Source organism: Neoarius graeffei, chromosome 10 (assembly GCF_027579695.1).
Source record: "Neoarius graeffei isolate fNeoGra1 chromosome 10, fNeoGra1.pri, whole genome shotgun sequence".
Classification (NCBI taxonomy): Eukaryota; Metazoa; Chordata; class Actinopteri; order Siluriformes; family Ariidae; genus Neoarius; species Neoarius graeffei.
The window spans coordinates 73,981,370-74,000,799 of record NC_083578.1 but is presented as its reverse complement, the minus strand read 5'-3'; the positions used below and the strand labels follow the sequence as shown (position 1 = coordinate 74,000,799).

Below are 19,430 nucleotides of genomic sequence, written 5' to 3'. Positions count from 1 at the left end.
AACAAGAACTGGTACCACCGGAAAACTTGGCTAGCTGGCTGTGATGTAGTCAATGCTCTTTTTTGCTACCCTTGCATTCTCTTCCACTCTGGAAGTAGCACAGCAGACGGTACAGTGATATCTGATATTTGAATTTACTAGGCAAAAGTTGTTTTTGTGTGTGCGTGTTACCAATGGCAGTTTAACATTGCCATGCTTGGAATATTTCAGTAACCTCAAGTTCTCTCTGACTTGGTGTAAATTAAGCATATTTTCAGTTTTTATATATTGTACAGTATAACTTCACTCTCATAATAACCAAAGCCTTCTACATTAAAATTGTGAAAATCCGGCCAAAAAAATGACCACGATAAAGATGTGTGTCCATATTTCGGAAATTTGGTTGTTGAAAATGACGCCATTTTGAAAACGGTGGCGGCCATCTTTAAAATGGCGGAAATCGCGATGGCCAATGATTGTTTTGGAAACAGTATGGTTTGATCTACATGTGTGCCAATTTTCATGCTTTGCTCACCAAGTGAAATATTCTGGTGAAAATTTCATGTTAGCCGCTACACTAGTAGTCCATGGGTTTTCAGCAATTTATACAGCCTATGGTTTGCAGCAGAAGACGTGCATTGGTAATGTTAGTTGCTAACCAACTTTTAGCCTGTTGAAAATGTGTTATTTTACAACTTTCATTTATTAAAGTGATTCTTCTTTCAGCTCATGTCACGTCTTTATACACTGAATTACTTACCCACTGAGGCCAGTAGGCTACTGTGGACGGACGTTAACGTTAGTTAGCAAGATAAGCTAAGTCTCTATTTAAATCAAGCTTATTACAGTGTGGTATAGAAACGATTCTCATTTCAAAGAAGAAGAACTCCATATGTTTCCATTCTCATTTTATCATGAATAAATTGTGCCCTTCTGAAATTCATTTGGCACATAGGCCTATCCTGTGTGTGTGAATAGGCACAAGAAGTTCTGATGTAGGCCTAGCTAAGCCTATGTAAAATTACAATCACAACCTCTGGGGACTGGGGGCAACATAAAAAGAGCCAGGTAGTAGGCTAGCCTAGGCAAAATAGCCTAGTACATATGCTAGTATTTGAATTTGTTTTCTATTGTTTTTACTTACATTCCTTTTGTATTATCTCATCTCATCTCATTATCTCTAGCCGCTTTATCCTTCTACAGGGTCGCAGGCAAGCTGGAGCCTATCCCAGCTGACTACGGGCGAAAGGCGGGGTACACCCTGGACAAGTCGCCAGGTCATCACAGAGCGGACACATAGACACAGACAACCATTCACACTCACATTCACACCTACGGTCAATTTAGAGTCACCAGTTACCCTAACCTGCATGTCTTTGGACTGTGGGGGAAACCGGAGCACCCGGAGGAAACCCACGCGGACACGGGGAGAACATGCAAACTCCACACAGAAAGGCCCTCGCCGGCCCCGGGGCTCGAACCCAGGACCTTCTTGCTGTGAGGCGACAGCGCTAACCACTACACCACCGTGCCGCCCCCTTTTGTATTATTTTTAAGATAATCATAGTTTCATCTGAGTACCCTGTTTGATTTTATTCACAGAGACAGTAGGCCAAACATGAGGAAAAGAAAAGGGCCAGACATCAGGCATTTTTTTGGTGCTAAAAGAGTAAGTAGTAAATATTAGCACTAAGATCTACAGACAATTACAGCAGAGTGCAAATTACCCCACCATAATTGGGGGGTACCATCATGGTCCACTATCATATCAATCGCCCCCCCCCAGTCCCGTCCCGTCTCTGGAAGTCGGTGTCAGTAACTCAACACAATAACACTGAACAATAATTTTTAATGTCATTAAGAAGCATGACAAACCATACAGTACTACCACAGAAGAAAAACAGCAGTACAACCTGATAACCTTCTCTGTCAGAACAAACTGGGTATCAACACTACAAATGAGTCACATACAGTATATACACACATGCAGAACAGTCCTGCTGAATATCTTGCTCTCTTTCGTCCTGCTGTGCCTCTCCTGTCTGCTGGGAACCCATTTTCTTTATTCACGTGAACAGTGTATAAAACCTAACTGCACCTACACTTGTACTGTAATTGTCTGTAGATCTTAGTGCTAATATTTACTACTTACTCTTTTAGCACCAAAAAAATGCCTGATGTCTGGCCCTTTTCTTTTCCTCATGTTTGGCCTACTGTCTCTGTGAATAAAATCAAACAGGGTACTCAGATGAAACTATGAATATCTTAAAAATAATACAAAAGGAATGCAAGTAAAAACAATAGAAAACAAATTCAAATACTAGCATATGTACTAGGCTATTTTGCCTAGGCTAGCCTACTACCTGGCTCTTTTTATGTTGCCCCCAGTCCCCAGAGGTTGTGATTGTAATTTTACATAGGCTTAGCTAGGCCTACGTCAGAACTTCTTGTGCCTAATCACACACACAGGATGGGCCTATGTGCCAAATGAATTTCAGAAGGGCACAATTTATTCATGATAAAATGAGAATGGAAACATATGGAGTTCTTCTCCTTTGAAATGAGAATCGTTTCTATACCACACTGTAATAAGCTTGATTTAAATAGAGACTTAGCTTATCTTGCTAACTAACATTGGTAACTAACGTTAACGTCCGTCCACAGTAGCCTTCTGGCCTCAGTGGGTAAGTAATTCAACATATAAAGACGTGACATGAGCTGAAAGAAGAATCACTTTAATAAATGAAAGTTGTAAAATAACACATTTTCAGCAGGCTAAAAGTTGGTTAGCAACTAACATTACCAATGCACGTCTTCTGCTGCAAACCATAGGCTGTATAAATTGCTGCAAACCCATGGACTACGGTGTGGACGAGAAGCTGTTGCTTCTAGTGCGTTCTAGCGCTGCGGTGACTAAAAATGGTACGGTCCACAATAAGGGTGTCTGTCTGAAATCGATTTACATTAAAATGTTCCTACAATAAGAATGCCGAATGGGAGTTGGTTTGAATTATATATTCCTTTTCACAATATCAGAAAAAATATCGGACCCCCCCAAAACTTATATTTTTGTCTCTTTGGGGGGGTATAGTACCCCCCAGTACCCCCCGTAATTCGAACTATGTAGATAATTCTTTTCAGAAAAAATGATTTATACAGCATGTTGAATTTTTCCTTTTCTTCCATAATAGAACACTTAAGATGACAATCAACAACAACAAGGACAACAAAATCCCAATGATGAGGCCCAAATGAAATGATTTATGGCTGCATACTGCATCAGTTGATTGTGTTCCTGGTGTGATTGTTATCTGCCCCAAAGACTCACAACTGTAAAGGAGAGAAATAATTGACACTGCATTTAGAAATCAAGTTCACAATACAGAAGAGGTGAAAACCACGTTATACTCACTTTGTATGTGGTTCACAATGTATAAAAGAACCATTTGAATACGTCTCCTCAGCACAGTCCTTACATACTGTATCTGTTAATGCTGTTCCTGTAAAGATAGATGCTTAAGAGTCCTCATTTTTTGAGTAAAAATACTTGACTGAATACAGAGGAATTCAAATTAAACATCACCAGCTATATTACAGATCACGTTAAAATGCTAACCTTTCTGGTAAATGTATTGTCCAGGAAGGCAGGTGGAGTGTTCATGGGCTTTTCTGCAGCTCTCACCATGAGTTTCTGTACAATAATATCCTGGCAAAGGCTCACAGTGCGCATTTGAATTGTATATACACTTACGCTTTACCCTTAATCCATTACCTGTGGAAAGAAAACAATACACATTACATACAGATATTCTATATCATTCTACAGGTATTACACTGTTGAGGTATCCTGTTGAGCTGCAGGAATGAGCGTGTCTTCACCTTCATCACACACAGTGCAGGTCAGGCATGCCATCAGTCCGTTCGGGAAATCAGTGTAGGTTGATCCAACACACACTTTACACTGTGTTCCTGAATTATTGTCGCAGTGTTTTGACACACGTTGACCTGGACAATGACATTTTAATTTCAAGCTTGTCTCATATACATTAGCCTCATGTACTATAGTCACTATATCCATGTAAATGGTTTTCTGCAGATGCTGGAGAACAATGAACATGGTGTCTTCAAGAAGGAATAGCATCTTCCCAAAACAATATTTCCTTGAATATTTCACTGGTATATATCATCAGTATGTGCTTCCAGTTCCTCTTAATCTTTCTAATTGAAATTGATGATACAACTATTTAGTCAGTCAATGTTTTTTTTTTTTTTATCTTTCAAACAATTAAATGATGGTTTTCCTTTTCACTAACTTATATTCTGTTCAAAAAACAAAAAAAAAAACAATGACTGATACGCATTCCATGTTTCTGTGTGCTGCTCACTGTAAAGCAATACATCACGGCGATTGTTTTTCCCCTCATGCCAAAGTTGGGTTTGCAGTTCAGGGTGCCATGTGACCATGACCATAGTTTATACTCATGAATCTACACTTTTTAGTTCATAAGTCAAAAAAGTGTGTACACACCCCGTTAAAATGATAGGTTTGTCTGAGGTAAAAATTATATATGAGACCATGATAAATAATTTCAAAACTTTTCCCACCTTTAATGTGACCTATAACCTGTACAAGTCAATGAAAAAAACAAATCTGTTAGGGGGAAAACACAAAAAAATAAAAAACGTGCAATAAGCTGGTTGCATAAGTGTGCACACCCTTAAACTAATACTTTGTTGAAGCACCTTTTGATTTAATTACAGCATTCAGTCTTTTTGGGTTCACACCTGCCATCAATTAAAATGACTCTGATTAACCCCAAATAAAGTTCAGACATTTACTCAGTTGCTCCTCCAGCAAAAGCCAGTATTTGCAGAGAGCTTACAAAGCATCAAAGGGATCTCATTGTTGAAAGGTATCAGTCAGGAGAAGGGGACAAAAACATTTCCACGGCATTAGATATTCCATGGAGCACAGTGAAGACGGTCATCAAGAAGTGGAGAAAATTTGGGACAACAGTGACATTAGCGAGAACTGGACGTCCCTCCAAAATTGATGAAAAGACAAGACAAAAACTGGTCAGGGAGGCTGCCAAGAGGCCTACAGCAACACTGAAGGAGCTGCAGGAATTTCTGGCAAGTACTGGTTGTGTACGACAGTGGTGCTTGAAAGTTTGTGAACCCTTTAGAATTTTCTATATTTCTGCATAAATATGACCTAAAACATCATCAGATTTTCACACAAGTCCTAAAAGTAGATAAAGAGAACCCAATTAAACAAATGAGACAAAAATATTATACTTGGTCATTTATTTATTGAGGAAAATGATCCAATATTACATATCTGTGAGTGGCAAAAGTATGTGAACCTTTGCTTTCAGTATCTGGTGTGACCCCCTTGTGCAGCAATAACTGCAACTAAATGTTTCCGGTAACTGCTGATCAGTCCTGCACACCGGCTTGGAGGAATTTTAGCCCATTCCTCTGTACAGAACAGCTTCAACTCGGGAATGTTGGTGGGTTTCCTCACATGAACTGCTCGCTTCAGGTGAGGGCTGGGCAAAACGAATATTTTTTAAACAATTAATCTAGCGATTATTTTATCGATGCATCGATTAATCTAGCGATTAATTTTTCAATTTGATTCGATTAACGATTATTTCCCCATTAATTCACTTATATAGCCATTTATGCATGTTGATTTACATGTCTGAATGAAAAAACACAAATTCCTTAACAATGTTTATTGCTCTTAAACTCAAAATTCCAAAATAAAATTCAAGAAAGAATATGTAAGTGCAAAATTATGTATTCTGTGTCTGAGGTAGCATTCAATATAAAATAAAGAGGTCACCCAGAATACTTTCTTAGAGCAATTGAAAGAATACAGTAACTAATGTAAACTTGAGGGCTTTAAGCTAATACAGTAAGTGTTTTTCCAACAACAACAACAACAACAAAAAACAAAAATAGCGGCAGTGGGAGCCAGCAGCTCATCATGGTGTCCTTTCTGAACAAACAGAATTTAACATTTATGTTGAAAACATAGGTCTAGCTTACAGAAAATAGTGCATCTTAATTATTTATTCAGATGAAAATAACAGCTTATAGTAATACACTCTGCCACTCATCTTTTTTCTTAAACTCAAAATTCCAATATACAATTCAAGTAAAAGTCTAGAAGTGCAAAATAATGCATTCTGATGTTGAGCATTCAATAAAAAATAAAAAGGTCACCTAGAATACTTTCTTAGAGAAATTGAAAGAATAGCCTACAGTAACTAATGTAAATTTGGGGGCTTTAGGCTAATACAGAAAGTGTTTTTCCAGCTTGCAGTTGGCAGCCCACCATTTCCTCAACCAACAGAGTTTAACATTTATGTTTAACACATAGGCCTAGCTTACTGAAAAAAGTGCCTCTTCATTCACATGCAAATAACTTACACTCTGCCACTTTCCTTTCACCTTAAGATATATATATATATATATATATATATATATATATATATATATATATATATATATATATATATATATGTATGTATGTATGTATGTATGTATGTATGTGTGTGTGTCATTCAAGACAAGATGCAGTCATGCATTGGAGTGGAGGAATGTGAGCATTTCAACATGCTCAGGAGTCAGGCTTGCCCCTTTTTTTAGTAATGATGTTTCCAGCAACTGAAAAAAGCCTTTCAGATGGCATTGATGTGATTCTGTCTTGCAGAGACAACAAATTACTGAATCACTTCCTCCTTTCAAATTGAAGTATTCCCATACCTTTGACGAACGAGTGCGTGCCTTGCACTTTTGAAACTCTGAGGAGCCACTCGTATCACAACTACTCTCCGGTGCCGCCATCTTTGTTTTGGGTCTCCGACACATTGGCACGCAATTTTTGCATCGACGTCATCGATGACGTCGACACATTGCCCCAGCTCTACTTCAGGTCCTTCCACAACAATTCGATTGGATTAAGGTCAGGACTTTGACTTGGCCATTCCAAAAGCATTAACTTTATTCTTCTTTAACCATTCTTTGGTAGAACGACTTGTGTGCTTAGGATCGTTGTCTTGCTGCATGACCCACCTTTCTCTTTAGATTCAGTTCGTGGACAGATGTCCTGACATAATTCCTTTAGAATTCGCTGGTATAATTCAGAATTCATTGTTCCATCAATGATGGCAAGCCGTCCTGGCCCAGATGCATCAAAACAGGCCCAAACCATGATACTACCACCACCATGTTTCACAGATGGGATAAGGTTCTGATGCTGGAATGCAGGGTTTTCCTTTCTCCAAACATAATGCTTCTCATTTAAACCAAAAAGTTCTATTTTGGTCTCATCCATCCACAAAACATTTTTCCAATAGCCTTCTGGCTTGTCCATGTGATCTTTAGCAAACTGCAGATGAGCAGCAATGTTCTTTTTGGAGAGCAGTGGCTTTCTCCTTGCAACCCTGCCATGCACACCACTGTTGTTCAGTGTTCTCCTGATGGTGGACTCATGAACATTAACGTTAGCCAATGTGAGAGAGGCCTTCAGTTGCTTAGAAATTACCCTGGGGTCCTTTGTGACCTTGCCGACTATTACACGCCTTGCTCTTGGATTGATCTTCGTTGGTCGACCACTCCTAGGGAGGGTAACGATGGTCTCGAATTTCCTCCATTTGTACACAACCGGTCTGACTGTGGATTGGTGGAGTCCAAACTCTTTAGAGATGGTTTTGTAACCTTTTCCAGCCTGATGAGCATCAACAACACACTTTCTGAGGTCCTCAGAAATCTCATTTGTTCGTGCCATGATACACTTCCACCAACATGTTGTGAAGATCAGACCTTGATAGATCCCTGTTCTTTAAATAAAACAGGGTGCCCACTCACACCTGATTGTCATCCCATTGCTTGAAAACAGCTGACTCTTCAGTTTCAAATTAACTGCTAATCCTAGAGGTTCACATACTTTTGCCACTCAAAGATATGTAATATTGGATCATTTTCCTCAATAAATAAATTACCAAGTGTAATATTTTTGTCTCATTTGTTTAACTGGGTTCTCTTTATCTACTTTTAGGACTTGTGTGAAAATCTGATGATGTTTTAGGTCATATTTATGTAGAAAAATAAATTCTAAAAGGTTCACAAACTTTCAAGCACCACTGTACATGTGACAACAATCTCCCGTATTCTCCATATGTCTGGACTATGAGGTAGGGTCAAAGAAAAACATCCAGGGCCGGCTAAATTTTTCCAAAAAAAACCTCAACTTTCCCAAAAGCATGTGGGAAAATGTGTTATAGTCTGATAAAACCAAGGTCGAACATTTTGGCCACAATTCCAAAAGGTATCTTTAGCGCAAAAAACACTGTGCATCACCAAAAGAACACCATACCCATGGAGAAGCATGGTGGTGGCAGCATCATGTTTTGGGGTTGTTTTTCTTCAGCTGGGACAGGGGCTTTAGTCAAGGTGGAGGGAATTATGAACAGTTCTAAATGCCAGTCAAATTTGGCCCAAAACCTTCAGGTGTCTGCTAAAAAGCTGAAGATGGATTTCATCTTTCAGCACAACAATGGCCCCAAAAAAGTTTTGGAATGGCTCAGCTACAGCCCAGACCTAAATCCAATTGAAAATCTGTGGCCTCAAGAGGGCTGTGCACAAGAGATGCCCTCGCAATCTGACAGATTTGGAGCGCTTTTGCAAGGAAGGGTGGGCAAATATTGCCAAGTCTAGATGTGGCAGGCTGATCGACTCCTACCCCAAAACACTGAATGCCATAATTAAATCAAAATGTGCTTCAACAAAGCATTAGTTTAAGGGTGTGCACACTTGTGCAACCAGTTTATTGTACGTTTTTATTCCCCCCCACCCCCAACAGATTTGTTTGTTTTTCAGTTGAATTGTACAGGTTATACAGTGGTGGTCAGAAGTTTACATACAGTGACATGAATGTCATCTTCTTCGATATGAATGTCATGGCAATATTTGGGCTTTCAGTAATTTCTTTGAACTGTTCTTTTTCTGTGGCAGAATGATTGTACAGCATACAGCTTTAATAAAAAAAACACTAGAATTTGGTGCACAAGGGGCGTCGTGGCTCAGGTGGATGGGGCGCCATGCTGTGAACCCGAGGACCCGGGTTCGATTCCGACCCGAGGTCATTTCCCGATCCCTCCCTGTCTCTCTCTCCCGCTCGTTTCCTGTCTCTGCACTGTCCTGTCCAATAGAGGTGAAAAAAGCCCCCCCCCCCAAATCTTTAAAACTTGTGCACCAAATTCTAATTTTCTTTGGGTTTTCTGAAATCAACACAGGGTCAAAATTATACATACAGGGTCAAAAATGTACATGCACTCAGATTAATTCAGAGGTGCTGAAACTTCCAAAACGTCTCTTATCTTGCCAAGGCCGAGGTCTCTTAACTTCCTGTTAGTGATTATGATTGACTACAGCTGATAGCTTCTCTGTGCCTTCATAAAAAGGGTTTCTTTACAGCACATATTGGATTGACCAACACACAGTAAAATGGGAAAGTTCAAGGAGCTCAGTGCAGATCTGAGAAAGAGGATCACAGATGTACACAAGTCCGGAATGTCTCTTGGAGCCATTTCTAAACAACTGCAAATTCCAAGACCAGTTCAAACAATTGTATCCAAGTTATTGTGAGGTGTAGTCACTTTGCCAAACCATTTTGCTTCAAGAAAACCCAAACTGTCACCCTCAGCTGAAAGGAAATTGGTTTGGATGGTCAGGAACAACCTGGAAACCACCATGTCACAGCCTTGCCATGAACTGGAAGCTGATGGATCACTGTCTACAGTTCAGATCACCATGGACTAAGAGTCTGCTATCCAAGAAATAACCCCCTGCTCCAAAATTGACACCTTCAAGAGGGGTGTTCACACGGCACATATTTGCATCGATACTGCACCGATGTATTTTGTTGCGATATATCTTACACTGCTGTAAATTTTGTGGAGCATTCACACGTCACAAACCTGCTTACTAGAGAGAAGCGTGTTAGCACTGGTGCAGCCCCACTTGCGATCACACGGCAGTTTTTGCGACCGTGCAAAAACTGCCGTGTTTTAAAAACGAAAACGATAGTAATAATGCGGAAATTAAATATGCGCAAGCGTGAAAATGTACTTCCTTTTCCTGGTTGTCATGGCATCACCAAGCGCCGGGAAAACAATGTGGATGAAGACACCAGTTTTGCCAGATACTGCTGACGTTTTCCAGCCCAAAATATGTTCAAATCCGCCAAAATGCACTTAAAACCGCCCAATCTGGCAACACTGGAAGACACGCAGTTCTGTTGTTGTTGATATTCACCATTTTGGAAGCGCAAAATACCAGGATGCAAATTATGCAATGCCCGTATGTAATCAACTCTCCTCACGCGTAGTGAGTCTACCCCTGTAGCGTTCAGACGTCCCATTTTATATCGGTGCTGCCCCGCAAACTAGCATTTACTCCGGAGTAAATTTCTTAAACCACCTCCCGAGCAGGGTTAGATTTGCACCGGTTTAAGCAGCTTTCAGGGGCTACACCGGTATAACTTTGTACCGTGTGAACGCTCTACCGGGGCAGCCCCAGTGCTACACCGGAGTAAAAGTTGCCGTGTGAACACCCCTATTCTTAACTAAAGTTTGAAGCTGACCACATGGACAAAGAAAAAGCCTTCTGGAGGATAGCTGTATGGTCAGATGGGACAAAGATTGAGTTGTTTGGCCACAATGACCACCATGTACAGAGGGACACTGTACCAGCTGGTGGTGGTAGGATCATCATGTTCTGGGGCTGTTTTGCTGCCAGTGGAACTAGTTCGTTGCACAAAGTGGATGGAATAATGAAGAAGGAGGACTATCTCAGAATTCTTCAGCATAAACCATGAGAATCTTGAACATGACTTGGGAGTTACAACAGCACAATGAACCCAAACATGCATCAGAGCTGGTTGTAGAGGATAAAGCAGACTAACATTAAGCTTAAAACAAGTCCTGACTTCAACCCTATTGAAGATATATGGATCGTGCTTAGAAGTCGAGGCCATGCCAAGGATAAAAACAAATTTAATTGAACTCTACCAATTCTACCATGAAGAGTCATGAAACATCCAACCAGAATTCTGCCAGAAGCTTGTTCATGGTAAACAAAAATGTTTGGTCAAGGTGAATCTTGCAAAGAAACATTTTACCCAAATATTAGGTGTGCAGGATATATTTTTTGACCCTGTATGTATAATTTTGACCCTGTGTTGATTTCAGAAAACCCAAAGAAAATTGAAACTTGTACACCAAATTCTAGTTGTTTTTTTTTAATTAAAGACGTATGCTGTACATTCTGCCATAGAAAAAGAACAGTTGGGGGAGTCGTGGCTCAGGTGGAGGGGGCGCCGTACCATAAATCCGGGGACCCAGGTTTGATTCCGACCCGAGGTCATTTCCCGATCCCTCCCCGTCTCTCTCTCTCCCGCTCATTTCCTGTCTCTACACTGTCCTATCCAATAAAGGTGAAAAAAGCCCAAAAAATATATCTTTAAAAAAAAAGAAAAAGAACAGTTCAAAGAAATTACTGAAAGCCCAAATATTGCCATGACATTCATGTCACTGTATGTAAACTTCTGCCCACAACTGTAGGTCACATTCAAGGTGGGAAAAGTTTTTAAATTATTTATCATGGTCTCTTTTTTTTTAACATCAGAAAAATCTACTGGCGGCATGGTGGTGTAGTGGTTCGTGCTGTCGCCTCACAGCAAGAAGGTCTGGGTTTGAGCCCCGTGGCCGACGAGGGCCTTTCTGTGCGGAGTTTGCATGTTGTCCGCGTGGGTTTCCTCCGGGTGCTCCGGTTTCCCCCACAGTCCAAAGACATGCAGGTTAGGTTAACTGGTGGCTCTAAATTGACCGTAGGTGTGAATGTGAATGATTGTCTGTGTCTATGTGTCAGCCCTGTGATGACCTGGCGACTTGTCCAGGGTATACCCCGCCTTTCGCCCATAGTCAGCTGGGATAGGCTCCAGCTTGCCTGCGACCCTGTAGAACAAGATAAAGCGGCTAGAAATAATGAGATTAGTTGAGAAAAACCTACCATTTTCATGGGGTGTGTACACTTTCCACTGTATGTGAAGTGGATATATGCACTGGAAGTATAACAAAGACAAATGTGTCTGAATGCAAGTGAATGAAACTATAATGTTTCACTATTTTAATGTTGCTTGAAGAAAGTACATTGACTGCATTTGCAAGAGCACCTCAGTCAGAGCCATTGTGTTCATGTAAAATAAGATTTAACAACAAAGTAGTAAATATAAGTTAACATACCAGGAGGACACATTGGACAGCATTCTCCATCAGTTTCATACTCAGCAGGGTTGCATGCTTTACAGCATATTAGGCTAATGAGTTTCAGTATTACTGAATATATGGCATAAGTATTACACAGACGCATGGCAGATGTAGGAGTTTCATTACTCGTAGTCCAAGGAGGAAAACATCATCTGTGTGCTAAAGTACACCTGGGGGGAAAAAAGAAAAAGAAAAATAGCACAATATGTGCATTTGAAATTTGATTATACTTTCGTGCTTTAATATGCACAAGGACAAATTATCCCTGATTTTCAAGTGATTTTATCTCTCAAGCAACAATTACTGTAAAGTACGTTTAAATATCGAGATTAAGTTTAGAGTTTATTTTATTTTTAAAAGGGACAGTGTACAAATTAAACATTATCCTTGTGGTAAGGACAGATGTCTGTACCAGGTTATAGCAGTACATGCTAATTTCCACCTGTAGTCCCTTGGCAGGTGGATGTAATAAAAAAGATAAATAAAATGTACAGGAAATGTCACCAAATCTGTCATTAGAGCAATTTGTAGTGATTTAGACCAGTAAAATAGAAGTGGATAGCCTCATAAAGCATGCATAGCAGCGTCATTTTTCACAATCGCACACACACCATAAGTTAAACGAAACGTGCAAAGGAATGTAGGAAGTACAAGAAAAAGAGGGTGGGGAAATTCATGTTACTTCCCAGCACAGAAACAATATATATCTGGAACTGAAGAATTAAAAGAAGGCAGATGAATTGGAAGAGTGAAGAAAAGAGAAGACACTTGTTTTCCATGAAGAATGTTGAGTCAGGTAAAAAGAGAAGAAAACAGAAATGAAGAAAGTCTACCAGACTGGAGATGGGTCACAGCGGATTCAACAAAACTCGGTTTAAAAGTTTAATTGTTTGCTTTTTAAATGGAGTTTTCTGCCAACCATGTCTGTCATTAATCTTATTTTAATTATAGCAAAGTTCCAGACAGACTCCAGGAAGTTTGCTAAACTGAATCCTTCCTGTTTTTATGCCCTGTATGAAATCATATGTGGAAACAGTAAAGCATTGCTTACATCCCAAAGTTATTAAGATTAGTAAATATACATTGCACTGACATGCATGTTGTTAAAACCTGTTGTGAATTGCATTCTGCAAATAAACTTTAAAAAAAAAAAAAAAGGTAGTTTGCACTTACATGACAATAACAGCGGTGCACGTTCAAATTCTTCTTCTTCTGGTTATTGCGTCTGACCTCTAATTGAAATTACCGCCACCTGCTGGCCGTCATAACACCTATGTATCAAATGGTCCCTTGAGGTTGGCTCCAAAAGCGAGTCAATTCCTATAGACCCCCATATTAAAATGTTGAACTTTACAGCAAAAACAAACCGGTTTAAAACCTGGTAAAAAACAAAATAAAAAAACCTTTTGGTCTCTATAGCTAGTTTGTGAATTCAAGTACCTGGGGTCAACTGTGCAGGAAAATGGGGGCTGCGATAGTGAGGTGAGAAAGAGAGTGCAGGCAGGGTGGAGCAGTTGGAGAAGGATTTCGGGAGTCATTTGTGATAGGAAAGTCCCAGCAAAAGTGAAAGGTAAGATGTATAAGACAGTAGTAAGACCAGCTGTGATGTATGGATTGGAGACCGTACCCTTAACGAAGAGACAGGAGGCAAAGTTGGATGTGGCGGAGTTGAGGTTTGCGATGGGAGGTTGGACAGGATAAGGAACGAGCACATCAGAGGGACAGCACATGTGGAGAGCTTGGGAATTAAGCTAAGAGAGATGAGACTGAGATGGTATGGGCACATCCTGAGAAGAGATGCAGAGCATGTTGGAAGGAGAATGTTGAGGATGGAGCTGCCAGGCACATGAAAACGAGGAAGGCCAAAGAGGAGATACATGGATGTGGTGAGAGAGGACATGAAAGTGGCAGGTGTGGTAGAGAAGGATGCAGAAGACAGGGAGCAATGGAGATGAAAGATCCGCTGTGGCGACCCCTAATCGGGAGCAGCCAAAAGAAGAAGGTCTCTCTAGCTAGTTTCCCCCTTCATAGCAACTGTACGGGGGTGATTTTTTTTTACACAATTCAACAGTTTAAATTATATTGACCCATACCTTTATGGATAATGAGTGGTGGGGCCGATTTGAGTGACAGCTGGGTTTGTGTCATCTTGTTAGCCACTAGCTCAGAACTGAAGCCAAATTCACTGCAGGTGATGGATTTCTGTAAATAATTTATGCAGTCTTGCCTATTTTTGTTTCGGAGCTTTTCCATGCAAACACAACTTTTACACACTACTACACCTGTGAGTGACTTTAATTTGCTTTATTAGATTGTACTTACCTTTCAATATTTTTGATGTAGTCGCTTCCGATGAAGTTTATCAGGGTCTCCCGTTCAGTAAATTAGGCTCAGACTAACAATTTAACAGCTTGAGCGACTAAAAAAATTACATTTTGGAGTTTGACATCGAAATAATAGAGTGATGGCTTATTGACAGTCCATAATTATCGGCACTTTTTCAGATTTAGTATAGGTAATCGTATGGGGCCGAGTAAAATTAAGGATTAAAAATCATGAGTGAAATTGATCCTTAATTTTATGAGGAACCATACAATTACTTGTTTATAATATATAGGGCCAAATTCATACTTCAGAAGCCATTCAAGTTCACAACACACAACATTTATCATTCACGTTTTCTGAACCAATCAGGGTGCAAGACTATCTTGCACGTTTGAATCAGTTTCTAAAGTGTCTTTCATCATGACACGGCGACACGACATGAGGATTTTGAAAGTGGTTTACAAAATTTTATTGGAACTTCTTTACAAAAGCTGATTGCTAAATGCAAGAAAACTCTGTGCTTGATCTAAAAGGAATTACAAATACCATTCATCGTACCAAGCAACCAAGCAACAAACTAGCCAATAGCATTTCAGAAATACAGCCCCGTGTTAATTCTGACCAATCAGAATTGAGTAATTTGGCCCTATGTATTATAACTAATAAAAACAATTTTAAAAGAGGTGAGTTTCAGTTATAACAGTTATTATCAGTTCATTAATCAACCTGAAGTTGATTAATGAACCAAGCAAAGTTGGAGGTGGCGGAGTTGAGGATGTTAAGGTTTGCGATGGGAGTGACAAGGTTGGACAGGATAAGGAACGAGCACATCGGAGGGACAGCACATGTGGAGAGCTTGGGAATTAAGCTAAGAGAGATGAGACTGAGATGGTATGGACACATCCTGAGAATAGATGCAGAGCATGTTGGAAGGAGAATGTTGAGGATGGAGCTGCCAGGCACACAAAAACGAGGAAAGCCAAAGAGGAGATACATGGATGTGGTGAGAGAGGACATGAAAGTGGCAGGTGTGGTAGAGAAGGATGTGGAAGACAGGGAGCAATGGAGACGAAAGCTCTGCTGTGGTGACCCCTAATCGGGAGCAGCCAAAAGAAGAAGAAGATTAATCAACCTGAAGACCCCCCTCATTCTTTGATCATTTGGTCTGACGACGCAGTTCGTTACCTGAGATGGAATTTTTTTTTTTGGCACGATCAGCAATTTCAGGAAAACCTGGACGTAATCATCGCAGGTAAGTATGGTGGAAAGATCATGGACATGTTTTTACTCATCAAATTCACTGATATTTCATGATATCCTTGTCGAAACCTACTTTGTTTCTTACTCTTTCATTTGACAGTCGCCGTTTTGTATCTAAACGCGCGTTTGAGAAGTCATGTGAGGTGTCGATAATAGTGATCACTTTCACTGGTGTCCACCATTATCGACACCCTGTGGAATTAAGTGACATTTACAACTGTTATGTATCAATCTTTGTGTAACATTGTTGAAGTAGATGAAGTACTTAAAAAAATGAAAGTGCTGTGATTTATAATAAATTTTTTCTGATTCATAACAGAATGGAATGTTTACAGAGTGGAATCCTACTGCAATAAATAGAATTAGACAATAATTAAATTCCTAGCATATAAAAAATTACATGCTTGAAATATTCAGATTTTTCTATTCCATTCAGAATTTTTTTTTCAGTTTGTTGTAAATATCTACCACATATTACAATATCAGTAAACATTTTATATTTTGGTTTGAGGAATGACATGCGACCTTTGACCTGGATTTTCATGCGGGTACAATGTCAATTGCCTGTTGACATTTACTGGTAAATTACAAAACTAGAAATTAATACAAATAACGAATGATTAACAAAATGTGATCTACAAAAATACTTAAAGTGGAACGAAAAGATTTTCTGACCCAGGTTAAACATTATCAGTTCATTATCAGTTTACAAACATTACAATTACTTCCTCCTTTATGTAAGCACCAACATCAATATATTTATATAAAAGATATTTTGTACTAAATATCTCATCTCATCTCATTATCTCTCGCCGCTTTATCCTGTTCTACAGGGTCGCAGGCAAGCTGGAGCCTATCCCAGCTGACTACGGGCGAAAGGCGGGGTACACCCTGGACAAGTCGCCAGGTCATCACAGGGCTGACACATAGACACAGACAACCATTCACACTCACATTCACACCTACGGTCAATTTAGAGTCACCAGTTAACCTAACCTGCATGTCTTTGGACTGTGGGGAAAACCGGAGCACCCGGAGGAAACCCACGCGGACACGGGGAGAACATGCAAACTCCGCACAGAAAGGCCCTCGCCGGCCACGGGGCTCGAACCCGGACCTTCTTGCTGTGAGGCGACAGCGCTAACCACTACACCACCGTACCGCCTGCCCTGTAATAAATATAAGTCTATGTAAAACAAATTTTAAATAAAAACTGTTTTGTTAATACCACATACTGATGATAAAAAAAAATCATCTGGCTGTCAATAATTGTGGAACAGTGTCGGTAACTGTGGACAAAGGTGTTGATAATTCTGGAAAGGTGTCACGTGATCTGATACGCTAAGTAAATGGCACTCAACTCATTTTTTTCCAGTGGAATTTTGAGTAATTTTTCATGCACAATTTACGTATTGAAAGTCTTTTCTACTTTTGCAATGGCCAAAAGGCCGTTAAGGTGTCAATAATTGTAGCTGCCGTTCTATCCATTTAGCATAAAGATTTTCATACCAACAGTCAATCATTCACCAAGACAGACATCTCTTAACTAAATCGTGGGTTTGGTCAATTGTTTCATATTAAATGCACTGTGCTATGTGAACATCATAAACTGACCATCTAACAGTACCTGCTATTGACCTCAAACACTCATAGCTAGCTATATCACTAGCAAGCTATCTATTAACCAAGCTAATGCTAGTTATCTAGGCTATCAGGGGAAAATATCGCTAATGTTGCTTTTATTAACAATTATTATGATTGAAAAGACTACACTCCTTGATCAATTACGTTTGTCGGATGGTTACATGCCCGGTGATTTTTTTTTTTTAACTAGCTGTTGAGGTTATGGTCTGTATCTTCTGGAGCGGCTTCTTTTAGTTTAGCCAGTAGCTTGTTAGCTTGCATAGCTAGCATGTTAGCTTCAACGTTAGCAGGCGTGTTCCAGACATATTATCCCCGCCCCTTTCTCCATTTATAGCTGAGCTGAAAGTTAGGTGGAGTCAGGTGCTGCCAAGATGGCAACACCCATAGCCTCCTTATTTGAGCTTCAAACCCACTCTTCAGAAATCGTATGAGTGACATAGGCTTTGTCCATCTATTTTTAAAGTCTATGATTTAGACTCCAAAGCAGGTGAAAAGATACAAGCCGCAGGGAGAAGTTCAGAGGTGCCTCAAACCCCGCAGAGGCAGAAGACTCAAAACAAAAACAAACTCAAAAAAGAAAAAAAAGCCCTGTGGTTTAAGAATCAGTTTTATCTAGCTTGCTTATCGCCTATTGTGGTTGAGAACGATCACAATCACATTTGCTCTGGATAGGATATTGCTTAAGGTGGTATAACTGACCTATTTTCCACTTGCTGAAAACATTGCAGAGTTCCACTTGTGAGCCATTCACCACCTGGTGTGCTTCGCTCTTAACTATAAAAGATCTCAGTAAACCCCATTATACTGGGGAGTTAGGATGCTTAAAACTTTTTTTTTTGTATTTTTCAGGCATTCATTATATAGAAGCCTTTTGCTGACATTTATTTGCTCTCAGATATTATGGTTAGTTTATCACAGAGTTACTGTTGATAGAATTGCTTATTGTAGCAATGTTTTATTTCATTTTACTTTTGTTTCAGATTCATCTGCACATAAACATTATTCACTGAATACGAAGACCCACAAACACCTCTTCAAAGAAGCTCTGTACTCGGGTGAGAACATATCTCCTGTTCTTGTGTAATTCTTTACAGGTAATCTCTTATGTCTCAGCTGAATGTAACTTAATTTTACACAGTAAAGTTTATCTGGTACTACTAGACTTAAACTTAATTAGCATTATAGTTGCATAAACAAGGTACAATTGCTGCTACTGAAACTGAAACAACTAACCTCATGATCATTGGTAAAAATGTAGAGAGGTTAATTTTAAGAAAATATTTATTTCAACAAACTTTACGAATATTCTAAATGTGTTTGTTTTGGCATAGAAGTCATTATATGCAAATAATAAAACCTTACTCAAGTCATTAAATTATTGCACAGTTAATGACCATTTTGAAAATAATGTACAACTTCTGACCAGTCATATTCAAGCATTCAACTGTGCTTTGGTATAAAAATGCATATTTATTTATCAACCAAGAACTGAACCCTGGGGAACTATTGTGCCTCTGAGGAGTGGTACTACATTGACTGCAGAGCCCCACCATTGATATCAGCCATTCATCTAATATTCATCTCCATAATATCTTCATTTACAATTCCATCCATTTTATATTCCATTGAAATACTAATGACCTATTTTGAGTGACCAAAACTATATACTAGGAAATGTATGTATATAGTTATGGAAGTGAGTAATACGAGTCTGCATTTACTAGTACAGGTTTAGGGGCTTGGTCCTTTGACAAATAATCTCTACTAACAAAGCTTTAGACAAAAGTAGAGAATGATCACAAACTATAGCTATAACTAAGTCCTGAATAGAATATTGACTGTGCCACTTCCCCAAAGATTTTATTTTAGCTTTCTCCACAA

At 39.5% G+C, this 19,430-nt stretch overlaps 1 protein-coding gene across 3 annotated transcripts in view; it reads right to left on the bottom strand.

Annotated features, from left to right (window-relative positions):
* Window positions 1-1,670: 1,670 nt before the first annotated feature.
* The window catches only part of LOC132893287 (tumor necrosis factor receptor superfamily member 14-like), a 34,364-nt gene continuing 16,604 nt past the window's right edge, over window positions 1,671-19,430 (bottom strand). For 2 of the 3 annotated variants that reach the window (XM_060932248.1, XM_060932249.1), the window contains exons 2-6: window positions 12,297-12,490; window positions 3,859-3,984; window positions 3,596-3,751; window positions 3,392-3,479; window positions 1,671-3,309 (exon numbers count right to left, since the gene is read on the bottom strand). In XM_060932248.1, the coding sequence (XP_060788231.1) occupies window positions 3,117-3,309; window positions 3,392-3,479; window positions 3,596-3,751; window positions 3,859-3,984; window positions 12,297-12,423 (690 nt within the window). In that variant the 5' untranslated portion in view covers window positions 12,424-12,490 and the 3' untranslated portion in view covers window positions 1,671-3,116. Of the gene's footprint in view, window positions 3,310-3,391; window positions 3,480-3,595; window positions 3,752-3,858; window positions 3,985-12,296; window positions 12,491-13,493; window positions 13,572-19,430 lie in introns of those variants that run through there. The other variant, XM_060932247.1, reaches the window with a different exon arrangement.